The following is a 26,943-nucleotide window of genomic DNA, read 5'->3' as shown; positions in this document are numbered from 1 at the left end:
ATGGCGTTCGGATCCGATTTCCACATCTTTGAGACTGGTGTCGCCCCCACCCGTGTCCCCTTCCAGCTCCCGCGTTCAGGCGTGGGGTCCGCGGGCGTCTCACTGGCAGGCCTGAGCGTTCCCCACTGCATCTGGGAAAAGCTGTGGTCGGGGTTGTCCTTTTGGTGGTGGCGGGGTGGGGGGGGGGGGTGGGCAATGAGGGGGGGTGGTGCTGGGACTTAAACTCAGAGCCGTTGTCCAGTTTGTCCGCCCCAGGGCGGCTTGGTCTCGGGTGCCTGCGGGGCGGCGGCTCTGGGCCCCTCGGGTGGCTTGTTTGTAATGAGGAAGAGCGGGGCGTTGCTGCGTCCGCGCGGCCTGCTCCCTCCTCCCACGCACCATCACGCCCGTCCTCACCCCTGCCCTGATGGGTGCCCCAGGCCGGGAGGACGGGAAGGTGCTCTGGAGGGACAGGAGTCACAGTCTTCCTGGAGGCTCCCTCCAGAGCGGCTGGTGGTTACGCAGATGTGGACACAGCTGTCGTCTGGGGCTCCTCCTCTCGAGGAGAGTTACCTAATTGTGGAGGCGAACCCCCCCTCCCTCGGCTAACCCCCCCTCCCTCGGGCCTGCAGGCCGCGGCTGCAGGGGGGGGGGGGCAGAGCTCAGCGCCGCGTCGCGGTCCCGCCGGGGCCTGCGTGGTCCAAATGGCACGAATGACCTCCAGGGACAGAAGCCAAATGGGGTCGTTGGTTTGGGGGACGGACCGACGGCTCAGAGTGAGGTACACACTTAGGTTTGCCTCGTCCCAGGAAAATGGGCTTGGGTTATGTGTCTGTGTTGAGCAGGTGTCTAATCAGTCACTTGAGCCTGTAACTGATCAGATGAAGGAAACTCAAAATGAAATTCCTTCTTGGGTGATTTTCTTCCTTTTTTAGATTTTTTTGGCTGAGATACAGGTTAATGCCAGCTGAGTGGATTCCCCCCCCCTTCATTTCACAAAGTATGTGTAAGTTTTCACCCACCCCAAATATGCTGAGAAGTCATGTTAAATGTACCCAGTTAAAGTGCCAGCATCAGCACAGGAGCTCGGTTGGCTCCTCCTAAGTGATGGAGAGCACGGAGCGTGGAAACTGAAGCAGGTATCACGTGGCATAACACGAAAAGTCAGTTTTAACTGTGTATTTTATTAGGGACAACAGGCAGAATGTTTTGAGCCTTGATTACATTGTCACAATTAAATAAATACCGGGAATGTGAAATAACCTGTGGCTCAGTTGCAACCAGAAATCTTGGCCCTTAAGGACTTAGGTGATCCAAAACATGCTTACTGTGACCACAGGAGCACCTGCGCGAGACCTGGGACTCCACCATGCTACGCAAATGGTCAATGGGCAGCCTCCGTAATAAATGGCTTACTATTAAAACAGGAACATAGCAGTAAGTGTTCAACTAATGTACCTTAAACAGAAAGCCCCCAAGTACCTGACCCCCTGAACACTCTGAGAGCAGGGAGGGACCATGTATAGGAGCATGGTTTTTCTGGATGCTTTTATAATCTGGGTTTACGTTTTCTGGAAGGCATCTGGGAGCCATTGTTTCAGACTTTGTAGGTTATATTCTGCCTCTGTTGGGCAAATATATAACAAATACTCTCTCTTTCCTTTTTTAGATGACCCTTTAGGGCCATAAAACGTATATATATTAAACCCCTGGTCTGGATTTCAGAACTCTAACCTGAATATAAACTATGGGGGAAGGCTTTCTAGTCTTTAATTCTGGAAGAATGAATTGAAAGGTGTCATGGACTCTGAAATACTAAGGTCCCCTTGTGCTCCACCTTGTCTTCTGCTCAAACGATGAGCTGCGCTGTAATGCTGTTCACACGCCAAGGTCCCGGCCCAGCGCCCGGCTCAGCTTGCATTCCAGGGACGGGCTTGCCAAAGCACAGACGTCTTACATGGCCCGATTCTGCCCCGCTGAAGGAGGGGCTTCACTTCTGAACGATGAGGCCCGCCACCTCGCTGGAAACGTTTTCAACCCGCGGTCCCCGCTCCCTCCCCACAGTCGTCTGTAGGATTTGTTTGCAAGCAGCAGCGCCAAGGATGAAATCCGGGGTCTTGTGCACCACCCACCTATAGTGCTCCCCAGAAGAGCATCACCCCGCTCCTGCAGGACTTAAGACATGGAACCAAAAGATACAAATGATCCTTGCAACACCTTCATAAGGAGTAGTGTGTAGAACGCAAACATGTGGTTTTGTTGTTTTTTTTTTGCCAGTCCTGGGCCTTGGACTCAGGGCCTGAGCACTGTCCCTGGCTTCTTTTTGCTCAAGGCTAGCACTCTACCACTTGAGCCACAGCGCCACTCCTGGCTTTTCCTATATATGTGGTGCTGAGGAATGGAACCCAGGACTTCATGTATATGAGGCGAGCACTCTTGCTACTAGGCCATATCCCCAGCCCCTAAACATAGTATTTTTTTTTTTAAGAAAGAAAAGTTAACTCTTATTTCCATTCCCTGGGTGCAAACACGATATTAAACCGTAAAAATAATTGGTGAATTCTTGGCTGCTGATTTTGAAGTATGTTTTGTGTATTTGTTGGGTATCCCCAGTTGGAAGTCCTGTCTTTGAAACACCCAGGAATGTTTACACTTGCCACTGTTTGTCTTCACAAGGCCTCTCTCCCTCCCTCCTCAGGTGGGGGCCTGCCCACCGCACACAGGGGGGTTCACCTCCGGGCCAGGGGCCTTTGCTTTTGCAGAAGCGTCACACACCTTTCTATTTCTTTCTTTTTCCATTTCTTTCTTTCTCTTTCTCCCCCTACCCCCTTTTTCATTTCTCTCTCTCTCTGTCTTTCTGTCTTTGTCTCTCTCTCTCTGTCTTTCTGTCTTTGTCTCTCTCTGTCTCTCTCTGTTTTTCTGTCTCTCTGTCTCTCTCTGTCTCTGTCTCTGCCTCTGTCTCTCTTTCTCTCTCTCTCTCGTGTGTGTGTGTGTGTGTGTGTGTGTGTGTGTGTGTGTGCTACTACTGGAGCTTGAACTCAAGATCTGGGCACTGTGCCTGACGTTTTTGTTGTCCTTTTGTTTTTGGTTGTAGGGCTTGCACTCCGGGCCTGGGAGCTGTCTCTCAGCTCTTCAGCTCAAGGCTGGCGCTCTACCACTTGAGCCATAGTGTCACTTCCGGTTTCCTGATGGTTAATTGGAAATAAGGCTCTCATGGACTTTCTGCCTGGGCTGGCTTTGAACTGTGATCCTCAGATCTCAGCCTCCGGAGTAGCTAGGATTACAGTCACGAGCCAATAGTGCCCGTCTTGCCTGAACATTTTTGTTCAAGGATAGTGTTCTACCACTTGAGCCACAGCTCCACTTCCAACTTTTTGGTTGCTAATTAAAGATAAGGGTCTTGTGGAATAGATAGAATTACAGATGTGAGCCACTAGCCCTTTCCATTTTTTTATTTTATTTATTTTTATTTTATTTTATTTTTTTTGGCCAGTCCTGGGCCTTGAACTCAGGGCCTGAGCACTGTCCCTGGCTTCTTCCCGCTCAAGGCTAGCACTCTGCCACTTGAGCCACAGCGCCGCTTCTGGCCGTTTTCTGTATATGTGGTGCTGGGGAATCGAACCTAGGGCCTCGTGTATCCGAGGCAGGCACTCTTGCCACTAGGCTATATCCCCAGCCCCCCTTTCCATTTTTTTAAAGGACAATGTCTACTTATCAATTTGGCCCAGTAAAACCAACATAAATCTTAAAAGGTCACTTTCCATAAATCAATATATATCTGAAACCCCTGGTCTGGATTTCAGAATTGTAATCTGAATATAAACTATAGAGGAAGCCTTTCTAGTCCTTTACTCCCTTCTGTTTCAAAAAGTATTGGCACAAAACAACATGTGATTCATAGGTGTTTTGCAATTCTTTTTGTTGTTGTTGTTGTTGCCAGTCCTAGGGCTTGAACTCAGGGCCTGAGCACTGTCCCTGGCTTCTTTTTACTCAAGGCTAGCACTCTACCACTTGGGCCACAGCGCCACTTCTGGCCATTTTCTGTATATGTGGTGCTGGGGAATCGAACCCAGGGCCTCATGTATATGAGGCAGGCACTCTTGCCACTAGGCCATATCCCCAGCCCACTTCTGGCTTTTTCTATACATGTGGTGCTGAGGAATCGAACCCAGGGCTTCCCAGCCCTGCAATTCTTTTAAAAAATTTTTAAAAAATTGTTATTATAGGGTCTGGGAATATGGCCTAGTGGCAAGAGTGCTTGCCTCGTATACATGAAGCCCTGGGTTCAATTTCCCAGTATCACATATATAAAAAATGGCCAGAAGTGGCGCTGTGGCTCAGGTGACAGAGTGCTAGCCTTGAGCAAAAAAAAAGAAGCCAGGGACAGTGCTCAGGCCCTGAGTCCAAGCCCCAGGACTGGCCAAAAAAAAAAAAAAGTTATTATAAAGGTGATATACAAAGGGGTCCGCTACTTAAGTCAGGTGAAGAGTACCTTCATTTTTGCAGAGTATCACCTCTCCCCTCCCTCTCACCTATCCTGTAATTCTTTGATTTCTTCTGTTGCTTGGCAAAGAAAAAGGGCGAATTGTTTTACATAAACACCAACAGAAATCTGACATCTTGGAAAGGACATCTGGGTTTGATCCACCTCTCCTATTTGCCGAGACGCGCGAGCGCGTTTTGGGGGACAGGCTGGGCGTGGATGGGGAAACGTCTGAGTGGCTCTGGCTCGCGGTGCAAGCCGCAGGCTTTCCAGCGGCCGAGGCTTCCGTGGGGAGCTGCGGGGACCGAGGGACGGGGCTTCTTTCCAGCTGTGGCCTGCCTGGCTGTCCCGCTTGTCAACAGCTGGACCCTGGGCTCGGCCTGGGGGGGGGGGTCGGGGATTCCCCCGAGGGCCATCCAGCTCCTCTCCCTCCACACCTGCGCCCGGCTCCCCATTGTAGTTTTATGGGTTGTGAGGGGGCAGGTTTGAGGCTGGGGACCCCGTCTCTGCCAACAGCTGCAGACGCGTCAGCCCCGCAGACAGTAAAATGTAAAGAGGGGGGAGGGCCAGCTTTGAAGTCTGCAAAGCAGCATGACTTTGACCACTTCCTCCTTCCTTTCCAAGTGGGCGGCCCTGCCGTCCAGAGAGCCGGCAGCTTTACAGGGACGGTGCCCCTCCTCCCGCCCTGGGGCTCTGGGGTCCACACCCGAGAGAGAACGCGTTAACCCCACCTACCGTGGGCTGGAAGTGGGGACACTTCCAGCTGAGTGTCCCAATCAAGTTGAAGGCTGAAATGCAAAGCCAGCACCAGGTTTCCTTCCTGGATCTCTGCATTTGACCCCATGCTGTTGACCTTTCGGGACGGCCTTGCCTCTTCTTCCTCACGCCACATCTGAAGTTTGCTCTCCTCTTTACTCTGCTTTCAGTGATTCTCAAGGACCGGGGGATTAGTGCCTCTGTCACGGTTATGCAGTTCAACGTGACCAGTCCGGGAGGGATGCATGCTGATTCCGCACTGGGGCCGCTCCGCCCTCGGGCTCTGTTTCTGGGGCGCACGAGGTGCCCAGGTGACGAGTAACATGACAGTCAAATACAGAGAACTCTGCAGGGCCGGCTCGGCCAGTGTCCCCAGCGGCCAGCCTCCCCTGCCCAGAGCCCCTCGGCCTCTCTGCCCCGGCGACGCCTGTCAGGGCCGCCCTACTCTTCCAGGTGACCCTCCCCTGTCCTCGCCTCGCCCACCGAGGTCTTTATTATCACCCTGCTTTCCAGGACATGGATGCCCGCGTCGCCCTCTCTCTATCCGTGTCTTCTCATGGATGCCCGCGTCGCCCTCTCTCTATCCGCGTCTTCTCTATCCACTCTTACCCAGGGCTTAGGGCTCACGGAGAGGTGGTTGGCCAGGAGGGAGGTGTGGCACCCTCCGACCGAGAATGCCCAGGCAGGGGAGGGTCTGCAAAGGCTGCAGGGGGGCCTCAACAAGGCGGGGATCCCTTGTGAAACAAGTCGCCACCGCGAGTGCCTGCGTTGGCCCCGGGCGGCGGAGCTGCGGGAGCTCCCGGTCCAGGAGAACAGCACGAAGGTGTTGAGAAAGCCGTTTGTGAAAAGACCTCTTTCCTTCCCTTTCAAGAGCCCTCTTGCTCGGCCGATGGAAGGGAGGAGCAGGTTCCAAGCGCGAGAAGCTGCGGGAAAACGCTCCCCAGGACTCGGGGAGGTGAGTGTGGTGTGTGGTGCGGCGTGTCGTGCTGTGTGTCCCCACGCCGTCGTCACCCGCGCCTCTCGCGGCGTTGTGCAAGGACAGGCTGAGGGACCGGACTCAGAGCCCAGGGGAATTCACAAGAGCCAGTGGTGCAGGAGGACAGGAAGGATGCTGCGCTGTGTCTGGGCCTCGGTGACTCAGAGCCCCTGGCAGTGGGGGAGGGTCCCCCCCCCCGGCTTGTGCCAGGAGTCACCCTTGCTTGACAAGGGCAAGTGACAGAGAGGGATGCCTTCAACCTGGTGTTCTAGGAGCACCTCACCAGGTGAAAGCCCCCCCAAGCGCGCGCCGAAGGGTGGGGTGCGGGATCTTGAAGCTGGAACGCAGCGAGCAGACGCTGCTGCGAGACCCCCGCCACACAGCACGAAGGCTGCACTTAGACTCGGCTCAGCTTGTCTCCCAGGCTGGAGGCTGCAGAACTCTCCCCAACCCAGAAACCGGGAAGGACCACACACCGCGTGCTCGTCACCGCAGGGGTGCGGGAGCTCGCACGGGAAACGGGATCGCACAAAATCCTTCCCAGGGCCTCGTGCTGACCAAGGTTCTGTGAGCTAGTCTACAAATCTACAGACCGTCTTATAGCTCCATCCCCAGCCTAATGGACACATGTGTGCACACGCACACGCACACGTGCACACGCACACGCACACGCACACACACACACACGCCTCCCATTTATAAAACAAATCCTTGGGCCAAAGCAATGAGCTGGGGCCCTTGGTGGAAGTGCACAGTGTGGGCTTCCTCTGATTCTGACGTAGTGAGGCAGAAATTCGTGTCAGGGAACATGAATTTTTATCCTGCCCCTCAGGTGGTCTCTTGCACTCATAACTTGGCTAGTCAGCAATAGGATGGATTTTTGGGTTTTTTGAGCTGCAGGTTGGTAAAAGAACTTAAAGAGATAGGAGAATAGAAGAAACTAAGTTTATTTCAGGATGCCATCAAAGAAAAACTCAGGTAGCCAGACACAGGTCATGCAGCTGCTGCGCTGTCTGTAAGGGTCTGGGAGACATACTTTTATAAAGATTTTGCTGATTGGCTCTTTCTTCTATGTGGGCCTTGCGGATTGGCTTTCTTCTATGTGGGCCTTGCGGATTGGCTCTTTCTTCTATGTGGGCCTTGCTGATTGGCTTTCTTCTTTGTGGGCCTTATGGATTGGCTCTTTCTTCTATGTGGTTCTTGCTGATTGGTTATATTTTGGGAAGTATCTCATCAGCTTGGCTTTTACGTCTGTTTCATTTAGGCCCGGCCCGTCTTGATTTGCTTCTACACCCACCTGACAGCGGCATTTCCTGTCTGCCGTGCATGTTGCCTTGGGGGAGGGTCTTCCTCCACAGGGAGCTCTGACTCGGCTGGCCTGCCCACCGCTGGGTCCTGCATCATGGAGGTCTGAGAATTTTGGCTGATCTCTATTTTCTCCCTCTCAGGTCACCTGGGCCTTGAATGTTCTCGCACACACAAGCCTTTCCCTCCTCCTCTTCTCCCTCTCTTGGCTGCATAGTCCTCCTTTTCTTGGTTCATTTCCATCTTAAACAAAAGACCTGCCACTTGCAATTCAACTATTGTTGTTGGTTTGTTTGGTGGGGGGGGGGGGGTTGTTACCAGTCCTGGGGCGTGAGCGCAGTGCTTGGGCGCGGTCCCTGAGCATTTTTTTCATTTCAATAAATATTACATGATCAGAGCCATTGAGGCATTGAGCCTGCTAAGCGTTTGTGGGCTCCGGGCCGGCTCTCCACCAGTTGAGCCACAGCTCTGCTTCTGTGTGATGTGTTGAAATTTGCATTGGGGATTCAGAGATGTAGAGGGCCTCACACTGGGCATTTGAAAACTCTAGTCTCAAGGTAAGACCTGAATGTAAAAAAAGTTTCAAATACCATCTGTTGCTTTCAGAACCAGATTACTTCTCAAATGGATAAGAAGGGTTCCCGAAGTAAGGTGTACCTCCGTGGCTTGTACCAGATGTATTCTGCCTCCCTTGCTAACATGGAATTCTCCAGACGGTAAGTTCCTTCTAAAAGCTGTAGTAATACGTGTGTGTGTGTGTGTGTGTGTGTGTGTGTGATTCTAGGGATGGACCCAGGGCCTTGCCATTGTTAGGAAAGCATTCCGCCTCTGGACCACATAGATAGGTCTGTCACAATTACACCTCTCCACCTCCTCAGTGTAGGATTTCAGGAATGCACCACACCTCGTATCTCCCTCCCTCTCCCCCTTTTTTTGCTTCTTGGGGATCAAATCTTGGGGCCTCACCAAGCAAGATGAGCCCTCTATCTCTGGTTTACACCCTAGTCCTCAATGCCTACGTGTGTGTGTGTGCGCGTGCGTGTGTGTGCGCGCACCTGTGAGCGTGTCATACTGGGGCTTGAACTCGGGGTCTGGGCACAAACCCGGAGCTTTTTTGCTCAAGGCGAGCACTCTAGTACTTGGGCCACATCACCACTTCTGGCCTTTTCGTGGTTCACTGGAGATAAGAATCTCAGACTTTCCTGCCTGGGCTGGCTTCGAACCGCCATTCTCAGAGCTCAGCCTCTTGAGTAGCTTGGATGACAGGCATGAGCCACCAGTGCCCAGCTTCAGTGTCCACTTTAAATATCACCCCCGACTTTCACGTAGATGTATCAAATAACCACCACTCTACCACGTGGCCTGAGAACTATTTTCTAGGAAAAGAATAACATAAAATCCGATCATGAGGGAACCTGGCACAATATAGCTGTAAAAGGCAAGCTCAGCCTCCCCCCCACCCCCCAGCCCCCCACACTCCACCCCCCAAGAAGTGAGGAAGTGGGAGGAGGTGCGAGGGGGCTGGGGTGCGGCGTGGAGCCGGCTCTGCTCCCCCCGCGGGTTCTGCCCTGCGGGGCAGAGCTCCGCCTCCCTCCCCGGGTGCCCTGCGTGCCCACCACAGCCTCGGAGCACACGGGGGGGGGGGGGCGCCCGCTGGGCCTGGTCGGGGTTCAGGCTGAAGCGGGACACCGTGTGCAAGCCACACACGGAGTGTATGGAAACCTAAGCGTGAAGGACACACGCCGCGCTGAGGGCAGGGGAGAGGCCGGCGGCCCACGCCTGCCCACCGCACACAGGCCCGCCTTGCAGACCCCGCCTTGCAGACCCCGCCTTGCAGACCCCGCCTTGCAGACCCCGCTGCCTGCCCACTGCACACAGGCCCGCCTTGCAGACCCCGCCTTGCAGACCCCGCCTTGCAGACCCCGCCTTGCAGACCCCGCCTTGCAGACCCCGCCTTGCAGACCCCGCTGCCTGCTCACCGCACACAGGCCCGCCTTGCAGACCCCGCCTTGCAGACCCCGCAGCTCACTGACCGCACACAGGCCCGCCTTGCAGACCCCGCCTTGCAGACCCCGCAGCTCACTGACCGCACACAGGCCCGCCTTGCAGACCCCGCCTTGCAGACCCCGCAGCTCACTGACCGCACACAGGCCCGCCTTGCAGACCCCGCCTTGCAGACCCCGCAGCTCACTGACCGCACACAGGCCCGCCTTGCAGACCCCGCCTTGCAGACCCCGCTGCCTGCTCACCGCACACAGGCCCGCCTTGCAGACCCCGCCTTGCAGACCCCGCCTTGCAGACCCCGCCTTGCAGACCCCCGCTGCCTGCTCGGAGCAGCAGGAGGCCCGGCGGGGGTGGGGGTGGGGGTGGGGGTCAGCCCGCAGCAGCCCGCGCGCTCCCCGCGGCGGTGGGAAGCCCTGGCGTGGGGCTCTGGGCTCCTCTAACTCCAGTGACCCCTTGAGCGGGTCCAGCACCTTGCCGAGGTCACTCCCTGCTTGAGAGAGCCTGGACTTGAACTTGGATCCTCTGGCCTGGCCATCTAGGAGCTGGGAGTGGGTGAGGAAGGCAGCAGGCGGGGGCTGGCTGGTCAGGGCCAGCTCCTGGACGGGGCAGGACACCTTTCTGCAGAGACCACAGACCCAAGGCCACCTGGGAACCCTGGTGACAGCCCCCAGCCCAGGAATGGAGACCGCGTCCCGTACAAAGGCCAGGAATTGGCCCAGACCTGTTAACCGTCTCGCTGGATGAGGAACACGGAGGCCATGCGCCCTTTGAACTTGTGTCGTCTGAGGCTCCCCGCCCCCCCCCACCGGTCCTGAGGCCCACCGGGAGAGCGCCCCCCCCCCACCGGTCCTGAGGCCCACCGGGAGAGCGCCCCCCCCACCGGTCCTGAGGCCCACCGGGAGAGCGTTTCCCACGACACACTTAACAGGACATCCGCCTCCCTGGCCTCCGGGAAGCCGGCAGCCACAGAGCCGCTTTCTGGTCATTTGCCGGGGAGGTGGGGGGGGGCGGGGTGTCTCCCTGGTTTAGGGACCAATTCAGGCCTCGCCATTAGCATTTGAATCAGGCAGCCTGCCGGTTTTGATAGGAAAGAGGAGCCAAGCCTTTGTTGTTGCAATTGAGGGGGGTAAGTCATTTTCTGGTACCCTTTAATCAGCTGGAACAGTTGGGGAAATGGGGAGGGAGAGCAAAGGCCTGCGCTGGCCTGGGAACGCCAGCGGCCGCCTCTCCCGGCCCCCTGAGAGCCGTCTGAAGAACGGAGGAGACGGGCGACGGTCAGGGTCTCCTCTCCCGAGCCACGGGAAGGACCGGGCAGGCTGGGGTACGGACGGCCGAAGCCTTCTCCAGACAGCTCGGTGGCGGGGGGCTGGAGGAGACGGCTGCACGGCGGAACCCCGTGTGCAAGTGCACTGTGTCCACCCCGTGTGCGCGTGCACTGTGTCCACCCCGTGTGCGCGTGCACTGTGCGTCCACCCTGTGTGCACGTGCACTGTGTCCACCCCGTGAGCGCGTGCACTGGGCGTCCACCCCGCGTCCACCCCGTGTGCAGCGTGCACTGTGCGTCCACCCCGTGTGCGCGTGTGCACTGTGTGTCCACCCCGTGTGCGCGTGTGCACTGTGTGTCCACCCCGTGTGCGCGTGCACTGTGCGTCCACCCCGTGTGCAGCGTGCACTGTGCGTCCACCCCGTGTGCGCGTGTGCACTGTGTGTCCACCCCGTGTGCACGTGTGCACTGTGTGTCCACCCCGTGTGCGCGTGCACTGTGTCCGCCCCGTGTGCGCGTGCACTGTGTCCACCCCGTGTGCGCGTGCACTGTGTGTCCGCCCCGTGTGCGCGTGCACTGTGTCCACCCCGTGTGCGCGCGTGCACTGTGTGTCCACCCCGTGTGCGCGTGCACTGTGTGTCCACCCCGTGTGCGCGTGCACTGTGTCCACCCCGTGTGCGCGTGCACTGTGTCCACCCCGTGTGCGCGTGCACTGTGTCCACCCCGTGTGCGCGTGCACTGTGCGTCCACCCCGTGTGCGCGTGCACTGTGCGTCCAACCCATGTGCGCGTGCACTGTGCGTCCGCCCCGTGTGCGCGTGCACTGTGTCCACCCCGTGTGCACGTGCACTGTGTCCACCCCGTGTGCGCGTGCACTGTGCGTCCGCCCCGTGTGCGTGTGCACTGTGTCCACCCCGTGTGCGCGTGCACTGTGCGTCCGCCCCGTGTGCGCGTGCACTGTGCGTCCGCCCCGTGTGCGCGTGCACTGTGCGTCCGCCCCGTGTGCGCGTGCACTGTGTCCGCCCCGTGTGCGCGTGCACTGTGTCCACCCCGTGTGCGCGTGCACTGTGTCCACCCCGTGTGCGCGTGCACTGTGTCCGCCCCGTGTGCTGCGTGCATTGTGCGTCCACCCCGTGTGTGTCCGCCCCGTGTGCGCGTGCACTGTGCGTCCGCCCCGTGTGCGCGTGCACTGTGCGTCCGCCCCGTGTGCGCGTGCACTGTGCGTCCGCCCCGTGTGCGCGTGCACTGTGCGTCCGCCCCGTGTGCGCGTGCACTGTGTGTCCGCCCCGTGTGCGCGTGCACTGTGTCCGCCCCGTGCGCGCGTGCACTGTGTGTCCACCCCGTGTGCACGTGCACTGTGTCCACCCCGTGTGCACGTGCACTGTGTCCACCCCGTGAGCGCGTGCACTGGGCGTCCACCCCGCGTCCACCCCGTGTGCAGCGTGCACTGTGCGTCCACCCCGTGTGCGCGTGTGCACTGTGTGTCCACCCCGTGTGCGCGTGTGCACTGTGTGTCCACCCCGTGTGCGCGTGCACTGTGCGTCCACCCCATGTGCAGCGTGCACTGTGCGTCCACCCCGTGTGCGCGTGTGCACTGTGTGTCCACCCCGTGTGCGCGTGTGCACTGTGTGTCCACCCCGTGTGCGCGTGCACTGTGCGTCCACCCCGTGTGCAAGTGCACTGTGTCCACCCCGTGTGCGCGTGCACTGTGCGTCCGCCCCGTGTGTGCGTGCACTGTGTCCACCCCGTGTGCGGCGTGCACTGTGCGTCCACCCCGTGTGCAAGTGCACTGTGTCCACCCCGTGTGCGCGTGCACTGTGCGTCCGCCCCGTGTGCGTGTGCACTGTGTCCGCCCCGTGTGCGCGTGCACTGTGTCCACCCCGTGTGCGCGTGCACTGTGTCCGCCCCGTGTGCGCGTGCACTGTGTCCACCCCGTGTGTGCGCGTGCACTGTGCGTCCACCCCGTGTGCGCGTGCACTGTGTCCACCCCGTGTGTGCGTGCACTGTGCGTCCACCCCGTGTGCGCGTGCACTGTGTCCACCCCGTGTGCGCGTGCACTGTGTCCACCCCGTGTGTGCGCGTGCACTGTGCGTCCACCCCGTGTGCGCGTGCACTGTGTCCACCCCGTGTGCGCGTGCACTGTGCGTCCACCCCGTGTGCGCGTGCACTGTGTCCACCCCGTGTGCGCGTGCACTGTGTCCACCCCGTGTGTGCGTGCACTGTGTCCACCCCGTGTGCGTGTGCACTGTGTCCGCCCCGTGTGCGCGTGCACTGTGTCCACCCCGTGTGCGCGTGCACTGTGCATCCGCCCCGTGTGCGCGTGCACTGTGTCCACCCCGTGTGCGCGTGCACTGTGTCCACCCCGTGTGCGCGTGCACTGTGTCCGCCCCGTGTGCGCGTGCACTGTGTCCACCCCGTGTGTGCGCGTGCACTGTGCGTCCACCCCGTGTGCGCGTGCACTGTGTCCACCCCGTGTGTGCGTGTGCACTGTGTCCGCCCCGTGTGCGCGTGCACTGTGCGTCCGCCCCGTGTGCGCGTGCACTGTGCGTCCACCCCGTGTGCGCGTGCACTGTGTCCGCCCCGTGTGCGCGTGCACTGTGTCCGCCCCGTGTGCGCGTGCACTGTTTCCGCCCCGTGTGCGCGTGCACTGTGTCCGAGCCGTGTGCGCGTGCACTGTGTCCGCCCCGTGTGCGCGTGCACTGTGTCCACCCCGTGTGCACGTGCACTGTGTGTCCGCCCCGTGTGCGCGTGCACTGTGTCCACCCCGTGTGCGCGCGTGCACTGTGTGTCCACCCCGTGTGCGCGTGCACTGTGTGTCCACCCCGTGTGCGCGTGCACTGTGTCCACCCTGTGTGCGCGTGCACTGTGTCCACCCCGTGTGCGGCGTGCACTGTGTCCACCCCGTGTGCGCGTGCACTGTGCGTCCACCCCGTGTGCGCGTGCAGTGTGCGTCCAACCCATGTGCGCGTGCACTGTGCGTCCGCCCCGTGTGCGCGTGCACTGTGTCCACCCCGTGTGCACGTGCACTGTGTCCACCCCGTGTGCGCGTGCACTGTGCGTCCGCCCCGTGTGCGTGTGCACTGTGTCCACCCCGTGTGTGCGTGCACTGTGCGTCCGCCCCGTGTGCGCGTGCACTGTGCGTCCGCCCCGTGTGCGCGTGCACTGTGCGTCCGCCCCGTGTGCGCGTGCACTGTGTCCGCCCCGTGTGCGCGTGCACTGTGTCCACCCCGTGTGCGCGTGCACTGTGTCCGCCCCGTGTGCGCGTGCACTGTGCGTCCACCCCGTGTGTGTCCGCCCCGTGTGCGCGTGCACTGTGCGTCCGCCCCGTGTGCGCGTGCACTGTGCGTCCGCCCCGTGTGCGCGTGCACTGTGCGTCCGCCCCGTGTGCGCGTGCACTGTGTCCGCCCCGTGTGCTGCGTGCATTGTGTCCACCCCGTGTGCGCGTGCACTGTGTCCGCCCCTTGTGCTGCGTGCATTGTGTCCACCCCGTGTGCGCGTGCACTGTGCGTCCACCCCGTGTGCGCGTGCACTGTGCGTCCACCCCGTGTGCGCGTGCACTGTGCGTCCACCCCGTGCGCGTGCACTGTGTGTCCGCCCCGTGCGCGTGTGCACTGTGTCCACTCCGTGTGCGCGTGCACTGTGTCCACCCCGTGTGCGCGTGCACTGTGTCCACCCCGTGTGCGCGTGCACTGTGTGTCCGCCCCGTGTGCGCGTGCACTGTGTCCACCCCGTGTGCGCGTGCACTGTGTCCACCCCGTGTGCGCGTGCACTGTGTCCACCCCGTGTGCGCGTGCACTGTGCGTCCACCCCGTGTGCGCGTGCACTGTGTCCACCCCGTGTGCGCGTGCACTGTGTCCACCCCGTGTGTGCGTGCACTGTGTCCACCCCGTGTGCGTGTGCACTGTGTCCACCCCGTGTGCGCGTGCACTGTGTCCGCCCCGTGTGCGCGTGCACTGTCCGTCCGCCCCGTGTGCGCGTGCACTGTGTCCACCCCGTGTGCGCGTGCACTGTGTCCGCCCCGTGTGCGCGTGCACTGTGTCCACCCCGTGTGTGCGTGCACTGTGTCCACCCCGTGTGCGTGTGCACTGTGTCCGCCCCGTGTGCGCGTGCACTGTCCGTCCGCCCCGTGTGCGCGTGCACTGTGTCCACCCCGTGTGCGCGTGCACTGTGTGTCCGCCCCGTGCGCGCGTGCACTGTCCGTCCGCCCCGTGCGCGCGTGCACTGTCCGTCCGCCCCGTGTGCGCGTGCACTGTCCGTCCGCCCCGTGTGCGCGTGCACTGTGCGTCCGCCCCGTGCGCGCGTGCACTATGCGTCCGCCCCATGTGCGCGTGCACTGTCCGTCCTCCCCGTGTGCGCGTGCACTGTGTCCACCCCGTGTGCGCGTGCACTGTCCGTCCGCCCCGTGTGCGCGTGCACTGTGCGTCCGCCCCGTGTGCGCGTGCACTGTGTCCGCCCCGTGTGCACGTGCACTGTGCGTCCGCCCCGTGTGCGCGTGCACTGTGCGTCTGCCCCGTGTGCGCGTGCACTGTGCGTGAACGGGAGTGGCCTCTTTCCGCAATGAACAGCTGGGGACGTTCACTAGGGGAAAGTTCAATCCTGGGAGCTCCCGATGGCCCCCCCGTGGCTTGCGTTCCATTTCCTCGTGTTGAGCACAGAGACACCAGGATTTAGATTTGTAAAAACGCAGGAACGCGAGTGCGGGGGGCTCGCTCCTAACGCCCGAGACGCTCCGGGGCCGAGACGGACGGCGGGGGTTTGAAGCCGGCCCGGGCGGGAAGGTCTGCGAGGCGCTGACCTCCCTCCAGCCAACCCCCAAAGAGCCAGACCGGGGCGGGGGCTCCAGGGGCGGCGCGGGGGCTCAGGGACGGCGCCCGGCCCGGCGCCCAGACACGCAGAAGGCACCGGTGAAGGACACCCCGCGCGGGGGAGTCCGCGCGCGTCAGCAGCCAGACTCGAGTTCCCTTACACACGAGCCCTGGGGCGGAGGCCCCTGCATGTGGCCCGCTGTCTCTCGTGGCTGATGTCCTGAAGACACGACCTCGGAGACACGCACACTGGGCCCGCTCGGCCCGGCCTCCTTCCAGGTGAGAGGCGTCTTCCTCCGTCAGTGCCTCCCCGAAGTCGCGCGTAGCCCCATCCGCGGGAGGGCTGCTCCAGGGAGAGCAATTTGTCAGGCAGCTGTTCCGGGGCTGATGAAAGGCCGAGTGTGTGTGTGTGTGTGTGTGTGTGCTTCTGCCTAGGTGTTGGCTGCTGTGTACGGAGACAAATGGCACCTGTCTTGTCACAGGGATGAGCCTGGCTTCTGCTGCCTTTGTCTCCCCCCTACACCTCCCCCCCCCCCCCCCCCCCCCCGCTCGACCTTTCCCTCCAGCCTTCCCGCCTGTCAGGGAAGAGCCCTATGGAAAAGAAAGACATACATCCTCAGCCTGTGGCCTCGAAAATAAGCCAGCCCCAACAGAGCTACCTCCTGGGCCGTGGTGAGAAGCTAGCAAGAGTCGCTGGGGGAGATTACCACTGAGTTAACCCAGGGACACCCGTGAGACTGGGGCCAGGGTGAACTCTGACCTGGGACAGGGCCGCTGGGTTTCAGTGCTGCTCAGGACGTCCTCCCCCCACCCACCCCCCACCGGCCCCCGAAATGGGCACACACAGCCGTCACCCATCTCCCCAGCTGCGTCTGCCCCGTGGGTGAGGAAGCTCGGAGCTCCCATCTTCCCGTGCACAGAGACGCGGGAGCCCCCGGAGCGCCAGGGGCCCCGTGAGCCCGTGAGCCGCGGCCTCTGCGCGGGGAGAAGTGGGTTCCCGGTCTAGAAACAGGCACCGAGCAGCCCGTAAATTCCACGCGCCTTTACAGCGAGCGCTCCGCAGCCAGTGACCCCCAACATAGCACTGCAGACTCCTTGAATCCCACACTCTCCCCTTTTCATACCAGGCTTATGTGGTTTCTCGTGCCAATCTTGGGGCTTGAACTCGAGGCCTGATCACTGTCCCTGAGCTTGGTTGCTAAGGCTGATGCTCTGCTGCTGGGGCCGCAGCTCAGCCCTTCCGGCGTTTCAGATGGTTCATTGGAGATAAGAGATTCAAGGAGATTCCTGCCTGGACCAGCTTTGAACCGTGATCCTCTGATCTCAGTCTCCTGAGTAGCTGGGATTCTAGGTGTGAGCCGCCTGATTTTAAATATGGAGTGTGAGAGGAAGGCGTGGCCCTCTGCTGCTGCCGCAGGCGGTGCATTTCCATCCGTTTCCTGGGGCATCCTGGTGGCCACCCGTCCCCTCCGGGGTGAATCCGGCTCTCGGGACATGCCCGGGGCGGGGGCCCGCCGCGGTGTGGACAGAGTGCCGAGCCTGACAGCTTCCTGCGTGTTTGCTTTTCTCTGTTTGGTGCCACCCGGACAGCCTGCTGGAGAGGGACGGCCGCTTCGCAGACACGCTCGCCGAGCCCGGAGCCGGCCGTCTGGTGAGCGCCTGCTGGGCCCGGGGCGGCACAGGGGCCCTCTGTCGGGCCGGGGTGCGGATCTGGGAGGCCCTGGGGGGGCGGGACGGGAGCACGCCGTTCCCCCCGCAAGCCGGCCCGTCCGCGTGGCCGCTGGAGGCCGGGGACCACGGACGACTGTGTGCCCGGTGCAGCCGTGGCTCCTGGTGCCGAGGCTGGCTTCCCCCGCACGGCACAAACCACGACCACGAAGGGCGAGGCCATCGCCGCTCACCGAGCCTCCCAGATTCTGTTCTGAAAGCCGTCTCTGCTGCTCTGACTGCGAGGAAACGACTAGAAACGGGAAGTGTGCTTTGCTTTTCCAAGCGTGATTTCCTGATCCCCCGTGGACACGGGCAGCCGGGAGCGGCCCAGCGCGGGGCAGAGGCGGCCCAGGAGGACGAGCGGGCCCCCGGGCCGCGGCCTCGCGCTCGCCCTGCCCTCTGCTTCTTGAAATGTCAGAGGTCAGCGAGCCTGAAGACAGAGCCCCACCCCCAAACCAGAGGACGGCAAGGGGCCCCGCGGGGCAGGTGAGCAGGCGACAAAGGCGGAAATGAGAAACGAACCCCGCCAAACAAGACCACCCACGCGCGCACACACACACACGCGCGCGCACACACGCACACGCGCGTGCGCACACGCACACACGCACGCACGCGCGCACACACGCGCACACACACTGGCAGTCTCTGACGGGAGTTGGCAGTGGAACAGTGGAAACAGTGCAGAAGTGTGAGCTGTGAATGCCTGCCTGACCTCCGCGGTGCCCACGTAGCTCTCTTGGGGTCCCCACGTGCCTGCGCCAGGTCCCATTTCACAGCTTTGCCTCGACCGTGGTTGCGGTTTGTCACCAGCTTCACTCCGTCCACCGGGTGTCCCACCCACCAGTGAGAACCGGTGGCCACCACAGTGCCTGCTGCCTCTGGTACCATAAAGACACCGGGAAGAACTCAGTTTTCTGGGGCGAGTGAATCCACGAACCTTTAGTTTAGTGTCCTGGGATATGTTGGTTTTCTAGTGCCAGAAATTAAAGCTGGGTCCTTACATGTATTAGGCAACTGGTCTACCTCCGAGCTACCTTCCCTCCCTCAGTATTGCTACTACAAGATAAAAATGTTCATTCTTTCCTTCCGTCAGTGGGGCCCAGTATGATTCTGGGCCTCACAGGTCAAGCCAGCCAGACCCAGTCCTGTGTACCTCACTGCCCTTGTCTCAGTCAGGCTCAGCCGTGCGTCTCTGATTTTGTACAGCAAATACTGATAACCCACTCTCAAGACTACTGGCAGGAAAAAAGCAATGATTGGGAAGACCCACTGAGTCACAAGAGCAAGACCTCCTCCACAACGCCTGCCAATGGCCCACTCTTTTTGTTCTTTCTTCTTCCCTCTCTCCCTCCTTCCCTCCCCTCTTCCCTCCTTCCCTCCCTCCCTCCCTCCCTCCTTCCCTCCCTCCCTCCCTTCCTTCCTTCTTCTTCCCTTCCCTTTCCTTCCCTTTTCTTTCTCTTTCTTCCTTCATTTGTTTGTTTCTTTTTTTTTTTTTTGCTGGTACTAGGACTTGAACTCAGGGCCTGGGCACTGTAATTAAGCTTTATCACTCACGGTTGGTGCTCTACCGCCGAGTCACTTCCATTTCCAGCTTTTGGGGTGGTGAGTGGAGGAAAAGGATCTCACAGACTTTCTTGCCTAGATTGGTTTGCAACTGTAATCCTCAGGTCCCAGCCTTCCACAGAGGCAGGGTCATGACATGAGCCGCCAGCGCAGAGCTGATCTCGAGTTCTTTGTACAGTACCCTGGCATCTGATCAGGTAGCGTCCATAACTCGTCTAATACGCCCAGTGCCTCCTGATGTTGACCGGTGGTCTTTCGTGAGGAGGAACTGGTAGATGCCGGCTCCGGCCAGCCTGAGCTGGCACCGTGCTGCCTTGGACACAAAACGCCACGCGTGTCCTCGTAGAGCTGTAGCCTCCTGGGCGCAGGACACTTGCGTGGGATAGAAAGTCATACAGGACTTCGCCTCTGAGTTCACTTGGCCAGGGACTGTGAAAAATGACTGAAAGCTCCAGAACTGGGCGAGCCTTCCCCCCACTAGAGAAAACCCCAGCCGCCCGCGGGCCTCGGGTGCCGCTCCGCGCGCGCCTTTGTGAGGGAGGCGGCGCGTGTGCTGTGGGCACCGGTGCCAGGCCTTTAGTGTCCTTACGCCATCAGTATCGTCTTTGGTTGTTAGAGTCCTTTCCAGACGGAGAGATGGGAAGATAGTTAATAGTTCACGTAAAGCGCAGGCCCGTCAACCTGAAAATGAACTTCTCATGCTCTCTCATCGCAAGGAGGCAGATAACGTGTAGAGGGCCCAGGACACCCCGTGTGCGGCAGAGGACCCTGCACAGATGCGGGGCGACTGGGGGGCGAGGGAGGGGCTGCTCCGTCGCCCGCTGAGGGCTTTTGCGAGGGCGCCGTTCTCCTGAGTGCCCCAGCCCTTGCCCCAGGGCAGAGCAGAGCAGAGCAGAGCCCTCCTGGGCCTGGGTTTTGCCCAGGGAATGATCTGCGAATCTCATGCTCCTGGCCAGCCCCAGTGCTTTATGTTTTCAGTCATTCTCTTCAGTCCAGCACAAGCAGGTGCATGCTCACCAGACTGTTTGTGCTGATTTTCACGCTTGTTTTTACACCAACAAATGCACACACATGTCCTTGTTGACGGTTATTGCTCACACTTCTCTAATCAACAGCTTTTGATGAGGGTTCGTGAGTATGTCTTGCTCTATGCAGTGCCGTCTCAACTGGAGTCCTTGGTTTTCAAAAGAGCCTCCAAAGCAATGGTGTTGAATAAAATAGGAATGCGGTTTTTATTAAATATCAGTTTGTTATCATTATTAAGGTGTTGTACAGAGAGATTGACATTTCCTAAGTCAGGCAATGAGTACAACTTTTTTTGGACAATGTCTGCCTTTCCTTCACTTTCCTGTTTCCCTTTGCCTACGGTTGCATGGTTCATCTTCTACCTGGTGAATACTGAGCACCATGACTGCATTTGTTCGCCCTCTCTCCTTCCTTTTCTACATTTCCTCATTTGTTCCCCCTAAAAAGGCAAAACAAAAAACAAAACAAACCACTAAGAGCAAAAAGAAACACCACCACCACTACCAACAACAATAAACCCATGTTTCCATCTCCTGGAACTCATTTCAATAAATAGTATTGTAAGTGTTCAGAGGAGACATGCCTTTGGGTTCTTCCTCTAAGAGTATCCTCCTGTAGTCAGACTGTTTGTGTGTGAATGCCTAGAGTCCTGTATAATTTATTTTGTCCAGTGGTATTTCAGATGTAGCTTCCACACAGGAGACAAAACGTGTGCCATTTGTCTCTTTGAGTTTGACTAATCTCACTTACTATGGTTTGTTCTAGGTCCATCCATTTCTTGCAAGTGGTATAATATTAATCTTCCTAATGAATGAGTAAAATGCAATGTGTAAACTACGTTCTTGATTTACTCCTCTACTGTCGGGCCCTAGCGTGGCTATTGTGAACAGAGCAAAGTGAACATGGAGGTACAGGTGTGCTCTTGGCGTCCTGGCTCGTGACGTCGGGGTGGATGCCGGGAATGGGATGGCTGGGGAGCTCTGTGTTCAGTTTCCTGAGGAGCCTCTAGACGGCCGTCCAGAGTGGTTGTACCAACTTACAGTCCCACCAACAGTGCAATCGGTTTCCTTTCTCTCTACATCCCTATTTGTTGTTCGAATCCACAATGTTGGCCACTCTAACCGGGGTGAGATGGAATCTCAGAGTTGTTTTTATTTGCATTTCCTTTATGGACAGGGATGATAAGCATTTCTTCATGTGTTTATTTGTCATTCTTACTTCTTTTCCTGAGAAACCTTTCTTTAGCCCTTTTTCCCTGTTAGTAATTGATTTATTAGTTGGGGGTTAGTTTCTTGAGCTCCCTATATATTCTGGATATTAGGCCTTTGTCAGATATATTGCTAGTAAAGATCTTCTCCCAATCTGTTGGCTGTCTTACTAGTTTAGAAACCATGTCCTTTGTTGTGCAGAAACTCTTAATTTTGATGCAAGCTCATTTGTCAACTCTGTTTCAGATCTGCTGGGCTCCTGGGACTCTTAAAAAAGTTTCTGCCTATACATGTAAGCTCTAATGCTTTTCCTTTTCCATCTTACAGTAGTTTCAAAGTTTCAGGTCTGACATGGAGGTCTTTGATCCACTTTAAGTTGATATTGGTGTAAGGTGACCAACAAGGATTCACTTTTAGTTTTCTACACATGGATGTTCAGTTTTCTCAGTACCAACTATGGAAGAGGCTATCTTTTTCTCACTATATATTTTTGGCTCCCTTGTCAAATATCAGATACCTGTAAGTATGTGGCTTTATTTCTTGGTCTTCTAGTCTGTTCCATAGTAGCGTTTGAGGTCTGGGATTGTGATACCACTAACATTGCTTTTTTTTTTTTTTGCCTGGAATTGCTTTGGCTATCCAAGGTCTTTTATTGTCTCATGTAACTTTTTGGATTGTTTTCTCTTTCTCAGTGATGTGCATCGTTGGGATTTTGATGGGAATTGCACTGAATTTGTAGATCACATTTGGCACCATGACCATTTTCATGATACTAATTCTACCAGTCTATGAACATGGGAGGTCATTCCATTTTCTGATGCCTTCACTTTCTTTCTTTTTGAGATTTTTATAGCTTTCACTATACAGTTCTTTTTTTATTATTAGCAATACATTTCTTTTACTTCCTTGGTTACATTTATTCCTAAATATTTTTGTTCTGAGGCTATTGCAAATGGAATTGTCTTCTTGATTTCCTTCTCTGATGGTACATTGTTGGTATACAGAAAAACTATTGTAATTCCAATTTTTATCTGTCTAGTTTCTAAAATTTTAGAGTGTTTTGTGACTTTCCTCATGGTCAGAATTTCAATTTGAGCTAAAATAGCCTTGTCAATTCAAACAATCAGGAAAAAAGGAAATGTGAATATATACCCAATGAAGATTCATAAAGAAAGCAATGTTCAGAGAGTTAAGACACCATTGGCCAACACAGAGGAGGCTGAGACATGTAAGTTTCACAAACCTAGACAGGTGTAATCCCATTAAAGTATATTCCACATGATGGCTTTTGTATGGTTTCCTTAGAGGGCTTGTAGAAACATTAAAAAAATAGATTGCTAGGACGGGACATCTGGGATCCAAAGGAGGTTAATGTCATGAAGCTGAATGAAGTGAAATAAAACAAAAACATTGCTGTCTACGCCAATTTGGATATATTCCTAGAAGAAGCAACGTAAGCGCAACCTTTGAGAGAAGGCTCTTCCCCTGTTTCCTCTAGGCGGCAGCTCCCAGGGCGTACGCAGGCTGAGCCCTCTGGTCGTGGGGTGAGCCCAGCGCCCCGGCCCCCAGCGCCCCTGGCCCTGGAGCACTTGTTCCAGACTCATCCGGTGGTGGTGGGTGCCTGTCCTTTTAAAAGGGGGTGGGAGGCATTGGGAGGGCGGGAGGGGCGGGGGGGATCCACTGGGAGCAAGGAGGGGGCTTCGAGGGGCTGGAGAATTCCATGGGCCAGCACCCAGAAAGGGGGGCTGCCGGTACAGGGGTCCCCAGCATGATGGCCGGGGTTGGGGAGGAAGGACTTGCCTCCTGATTCCTTGGGGAGCAGGAGAAGGCCAGCGGGAGGTGGTGAGGCCCCCCCCCGCCCCGTGAGGGCGCACCCCGCGGTACCTCATCTCCAGGGTTCACGTAGGTAAGCTATAATGGTGAATGGACAGATGGATGTGTTTTCTGCTGTGTTCATTCCAGGAAGCTCAGGCAGCAAGCCGGTACTGGGTTAACTACGCGGATGAAGAACGAGGTCGCAGCTCTGTGACGGGTGGAAACGATGGAGGACGCGGACACCGCGGAAGTCGCAGCTTTCTTTCCTCTTAGTTCCGAGCTATGATGAGCGACGAGGCGGCGGCGGTGCCGTCCTGCCTCCGCCGCAAAATGAACACGCGTGTACCTCGCACGGCGTGTCCCAACCGGCGCGATGGCAGACGTGGCGCCCGGAGCCACGAGCAGCAGCCATGGAAACACGCGTGTCCTTGGGTTCTGGAGATGCTCAGGTGAAGAGCACAATGCGGGTGCCGAGGGTGGCAGAGCGTGATCGACGCGGCAGCATCAGCTTTACAAGCAGAACAACGTCCCGGGGAAGATGCCCACGGACGGCGCAGCCAGATGCCTGCTAGATGGGCGGGAAGGGATGTGCCATTCAGCGCGGAGAAACCGGGCGCGGTGGGGCGTGGGAGAGAGGGTTGGGGGGGGCCCAGGGAGGAGGGCCCCCAAGGGGGAGCATTGAGAGGCGGGGGAAGGGCCCCTCGAGCGATGAGGGACGCTGCTCCTCAGACCGAAGGCGCTCCGAGTCGCCAGCACCGTGAGCCAAGTCCTTGAGCGCCTGTGCTTAGTTTCGGGGCGTAACGCACATCTTCAGTGACATGAAATGGCGACGAGCTCCTGGAAAATGGCTCTGATTACAAGGTGTGAGGCTGAGAAGAGCATTGCTAGGATGTTGGACTGTTTCTTCACCTGACCAGTGGTGATTCATGTGTTTGCTTTATGAGAGCTTTTTTTACAAAATAAAAGTTCGTATATAAAAGCTGGGCCCTGGTGGCTCATGTCTATAATTCTAACTACTCAGGAGACTGGGATTTGAGGATCCAGGTTCAAAACCAACGTAGGCAGGAAAGTCAGTGAGACTTTTTATTATCAACAATTTTGCCTGGCGCTGGTGGCTCACGCCTGCAACCTGAACTACTCAGGAGGCTGAGATCTGAGGATCCTGGTTCAAGGTCTGGGCAGGAAAGTCCATGTGACTTTTATCTCCAATTAATCACAGAAAAAGCCAGAAGTGGTGCTGTGGCTCAAGTGGCAGAGTTGGCTCAAGCGCTAGAGTGCCACCACTTGAGGAGAAGAAGCTCAGGGACAGCGCTCATGCCCAGAGCTCAAGCCCTAGGAACGGAAAACAAACACACATTTAAAAAAAAACTGTATGAGCTAAAATTAATTACAAATAAATTTAGAAAAGGATATGTAAATCCTTCATGAAAAAAATGAGAAAGTAGTGCCAGCATTTTAAACAATCTTGAATAACTTAAATTTAAGAAAAACAACAACACAATGATAGGCTCAAAAAGCTTCTTTCTTTTTTGTCTGCCATGGGGCTTGAACTCAGGGCCTGGGCACTGTCCGGAGCTCTTTCACTCCAGGCTGGCGCTCTACCACTTTGAGCCACAGCCCCACTTCCGGTTTTCTGGTGGTCGGTTGGAGGTAAGAGTCTCACGGACTTTCCTGCCCGGGCTGGCTTTGAACCGCAGTCCTTGGCTCTCAGCCTCCTGAGTCGCTCTGCCGAGTGAGGCCACCGGCTCACCCCGAGGGACCGACAGCGGGGTGCCCGGGGCAGATGGGCTGAGTTTGAGTGACGGACTATTGAGCGGCTCGTTCACCGCGATTCCATTTTCCTGGGGCGTGGGTCTGGCGAGCCTCGCGGGGCGGCGAGGAGGACCGGCTCAGCCCGCGGGGGGCCCTCCTCTCTGATTCTGGAACCCCTGTTCTCTACGCTCGGAAAGCAGGTCTGCGAGCCTTCCTCGTCTCCGTGGACGACCGCACCCACGGCGCCTCCCTCACTGCCGCAGACCCCGGTGGAACCGACACGCCCACCCGTGGGCTGTGAGAGACACTCACGCGCGACCCAGCGGACGTTCCTCACGCTGGAGGCCGTGACGCGCCGGGTGCTGGTGGCTGGCTCTGTTTCCCACTTCCACATCCTTTAGATTTTAGAGCTGCAAGCCGCACACCCTCCTCCCAGACGCGTGAAGTAGTGTGCGCTCTACGCCCCAGGCCGGGCACCCACTGGAGGGAGGGCCCGAAGCCCGCGCTGCCCGCCCGGGGCGGCTCCCACGCCCCGCCAGCCGCTACCACAGCCAGGATGCGGCCAGCTTCCGGCGTGACTGCGGCCTGCACGCTGCAAGTCCCCGGGGCACCGTCTGCGGGGCTGGAGGTGGACTTCCTGCCGTCCACGGGCAGGGCCCTCGCTCGGCCACAGACGGGCAGCCGGGAGCACTTCCGCCAGCCGTGCCTTGTGTGACGGAGAGTGGCTATAACGAGCGGAGTCACTGAACGGAGCCCTTGCACACGGGTTAGCAAGATGTCTTCCCGCGTGTCCCTGGCTCGGCTCTGGCTGCTCTCGGTGTAGCGTATACCGTAGCGCCTCACACTCGGGTCTTCCAGGGGCGGATTTTCCTGCGTTGTCATCTGTCGGATCGCAGTCTCCCCCTCTGCACCCACACCCAGACTTCAAGAGGGAATGAAGCCACCAGTGCCTTCCTCCCTTTCCCAGCGCCGCGGGTCAGATTTTGTTCCCTAATGTGGACGTGGTAGATGAGAGAGAGAGAGAGAGAGAGAGAGAGAGAGAGAGAGAGAGAGATGCATTCCTCTGCCTTTCCCATGTGCCGCGTGGTCTGGCAGAAGTTTTTTTTTTTATTTAAAGTTTTTATTATCAAACTGATGTACAGAGAGGTTACAGTTTCACACGTTAGGCATTGGATACATTTCTTGTACTGTTTGTTACCTTGTCCCTCATACCCCCCTCCCTCCTCCCCCTTTCCCTTTCCCCCCCTGAGGTGTTCAGTTCACTTACACCAAACAGTTTTGCAAGTATTGCTTTTGTAGTTGTTTGTCTTTTTTTACCCCGTGTCTCTCGAATTTGGTATTCCCTTTCAATTTCCTAGTTCTAATACCAGTATACACGGTTTCCAATATACTCAGATAAGATTACAGAGATAGTGTAGGTACAACCACAGGAAGGTGATACAAGAACATCATCAATAATAGAAGCTACAGATACAGATGGGACGTTGAAAGTAGTTACAACAGTGATATAACAATTGTCTCCATAACATGGAGTTCATTTCACTTAGCATCATCTTATGTGTTCATAAGGGCATAGCTATTGGGCTCTTGTGATCCTCTCTGGCAGAAGTTTAAAGGAGGACATGTCAGAAGTGGGATTGGACCTCTGGGGTTCCCGCTTTCTGTGGGCCTTGGCTGCCTGCACCTAAGGAGAGCTCCCCCCCCCCCCCCGTACGCAGTGGCCATGCCTCAGTGTCAGGAGTGCCCGGGCAGCTCCCGCGCCCAGCCCGCGCCCTCTGGACCCCTCTGCAGAGGCCCCCGCGCTGCCCTGTCCCGCGACCTTTCCACACACCCTCCCTTCAGCCCTCTCCGGTGCCTCTCCATTTCTATCGGGCCCCTGCCCGCCCTCGGGTGGCACCCAAAGAAAACAAAATACACCCTCCAGCGAGGCCCGCCCCGTGAAGCCGCCTGCGCGCTCTCCCTGGGAGCTGGGCTGCATCTCCCCGAGTGTCCGCGCTCACAACCGGCAGGCTCGGCCTCAGATCGCCCCTGCGCCCTTGCTGCTGGCCCTCCCGGGCCCTCCACGCCGCCTGTCACCCGGCTCGGTGCTGGCTGCCTCCCTCCCTTCCTCCTCTCCTGACCCACCACCTGCTTGGTGTTAGCTCTGAGCGCGCGGCCCCGCGGGGGGCCGACACCTTCCCAGGCCCGATCCCCATCTCCTGGGATTGTGGACATCCTGTCCCACTGAGCTCCCCAGAGCCAGCTCGGCAGCCAAAGCCCGGCCCCGCCCACGTCCCCTGCCCTGCTTCCTTCCTGTCTCTC

At 57.8% G+C, this 26,943-nt stretch overlaps 1 protein-coding gene across 1 annotated transcript; it reads left to right on the top strand.

Annotated features, from left to right (window-relative positions):
* On the top strand, positions 1 to 24,943 carry LOC125357611. The gene is made up of 9 exons (XM_048354564.1): positions 1 to 81; positions 5,829 to 6,170; positions 8,103 to 8,212; positions 17,159 to 17,219; positions 17,562 to 17,764; positions 22,574 to 22,688; positions 23,038 to 23,100; positions 23,164 to 23,272; positions 24,843 to 24,943. Exons 1-9 carry the CDS (start codon positions 1 to 3, stop codon positions 24,941 to 24,943), a joined length of 1,185 nt encoding a protein of 394 aa, XP_048210521.1.
* Positions 24,944 to 26,943: the final 2,000 nt, after the last annotated feature.

Source organism: Perognathus longimembris, chromosome 9 (assembly GCF_023159225.1).
Source record: "Perognathus longimembris pacificus isolate PPM17 chromosome 9, ASM2315922v1, whole genome shotgun sequence".
NCBI classification, from domain to species: domain Eukaryota; kingdom Metazoa; phylum Chordata; class Mammalia; order Rodentia; family Heteromyidae; genus Perognathus; species Perognathus longimembris.
This window is presented reverse-complemented; position numbering and strand designations above follow the sequence as displayed.

Bases quoted from the DNA above. Each gene is read 5' to 3' on its own strand.
- LOC125357611 (XM_048354564.1), top strand. From the start codon at position 1: ATGGCGTTCGGATCCGATTTCCACATCTTTGAGACTGGTGTCGCCCCC. The intron at 8,213-17,158 runs GTAAGTTCCTTC...CCACCCGGACAG, and splicing joins AACATGGAATTCTCCAGACG to CCTGCTGGAGAGGGACGGCC. The intron at 17,765-22,573 runs GTGAGCAGGCGA...TGTTTCCTCTAG, and splicing joins CAAGGGGCCCCGCGGGGCAG to GCGGCAGCTCCCAGGGCGTA.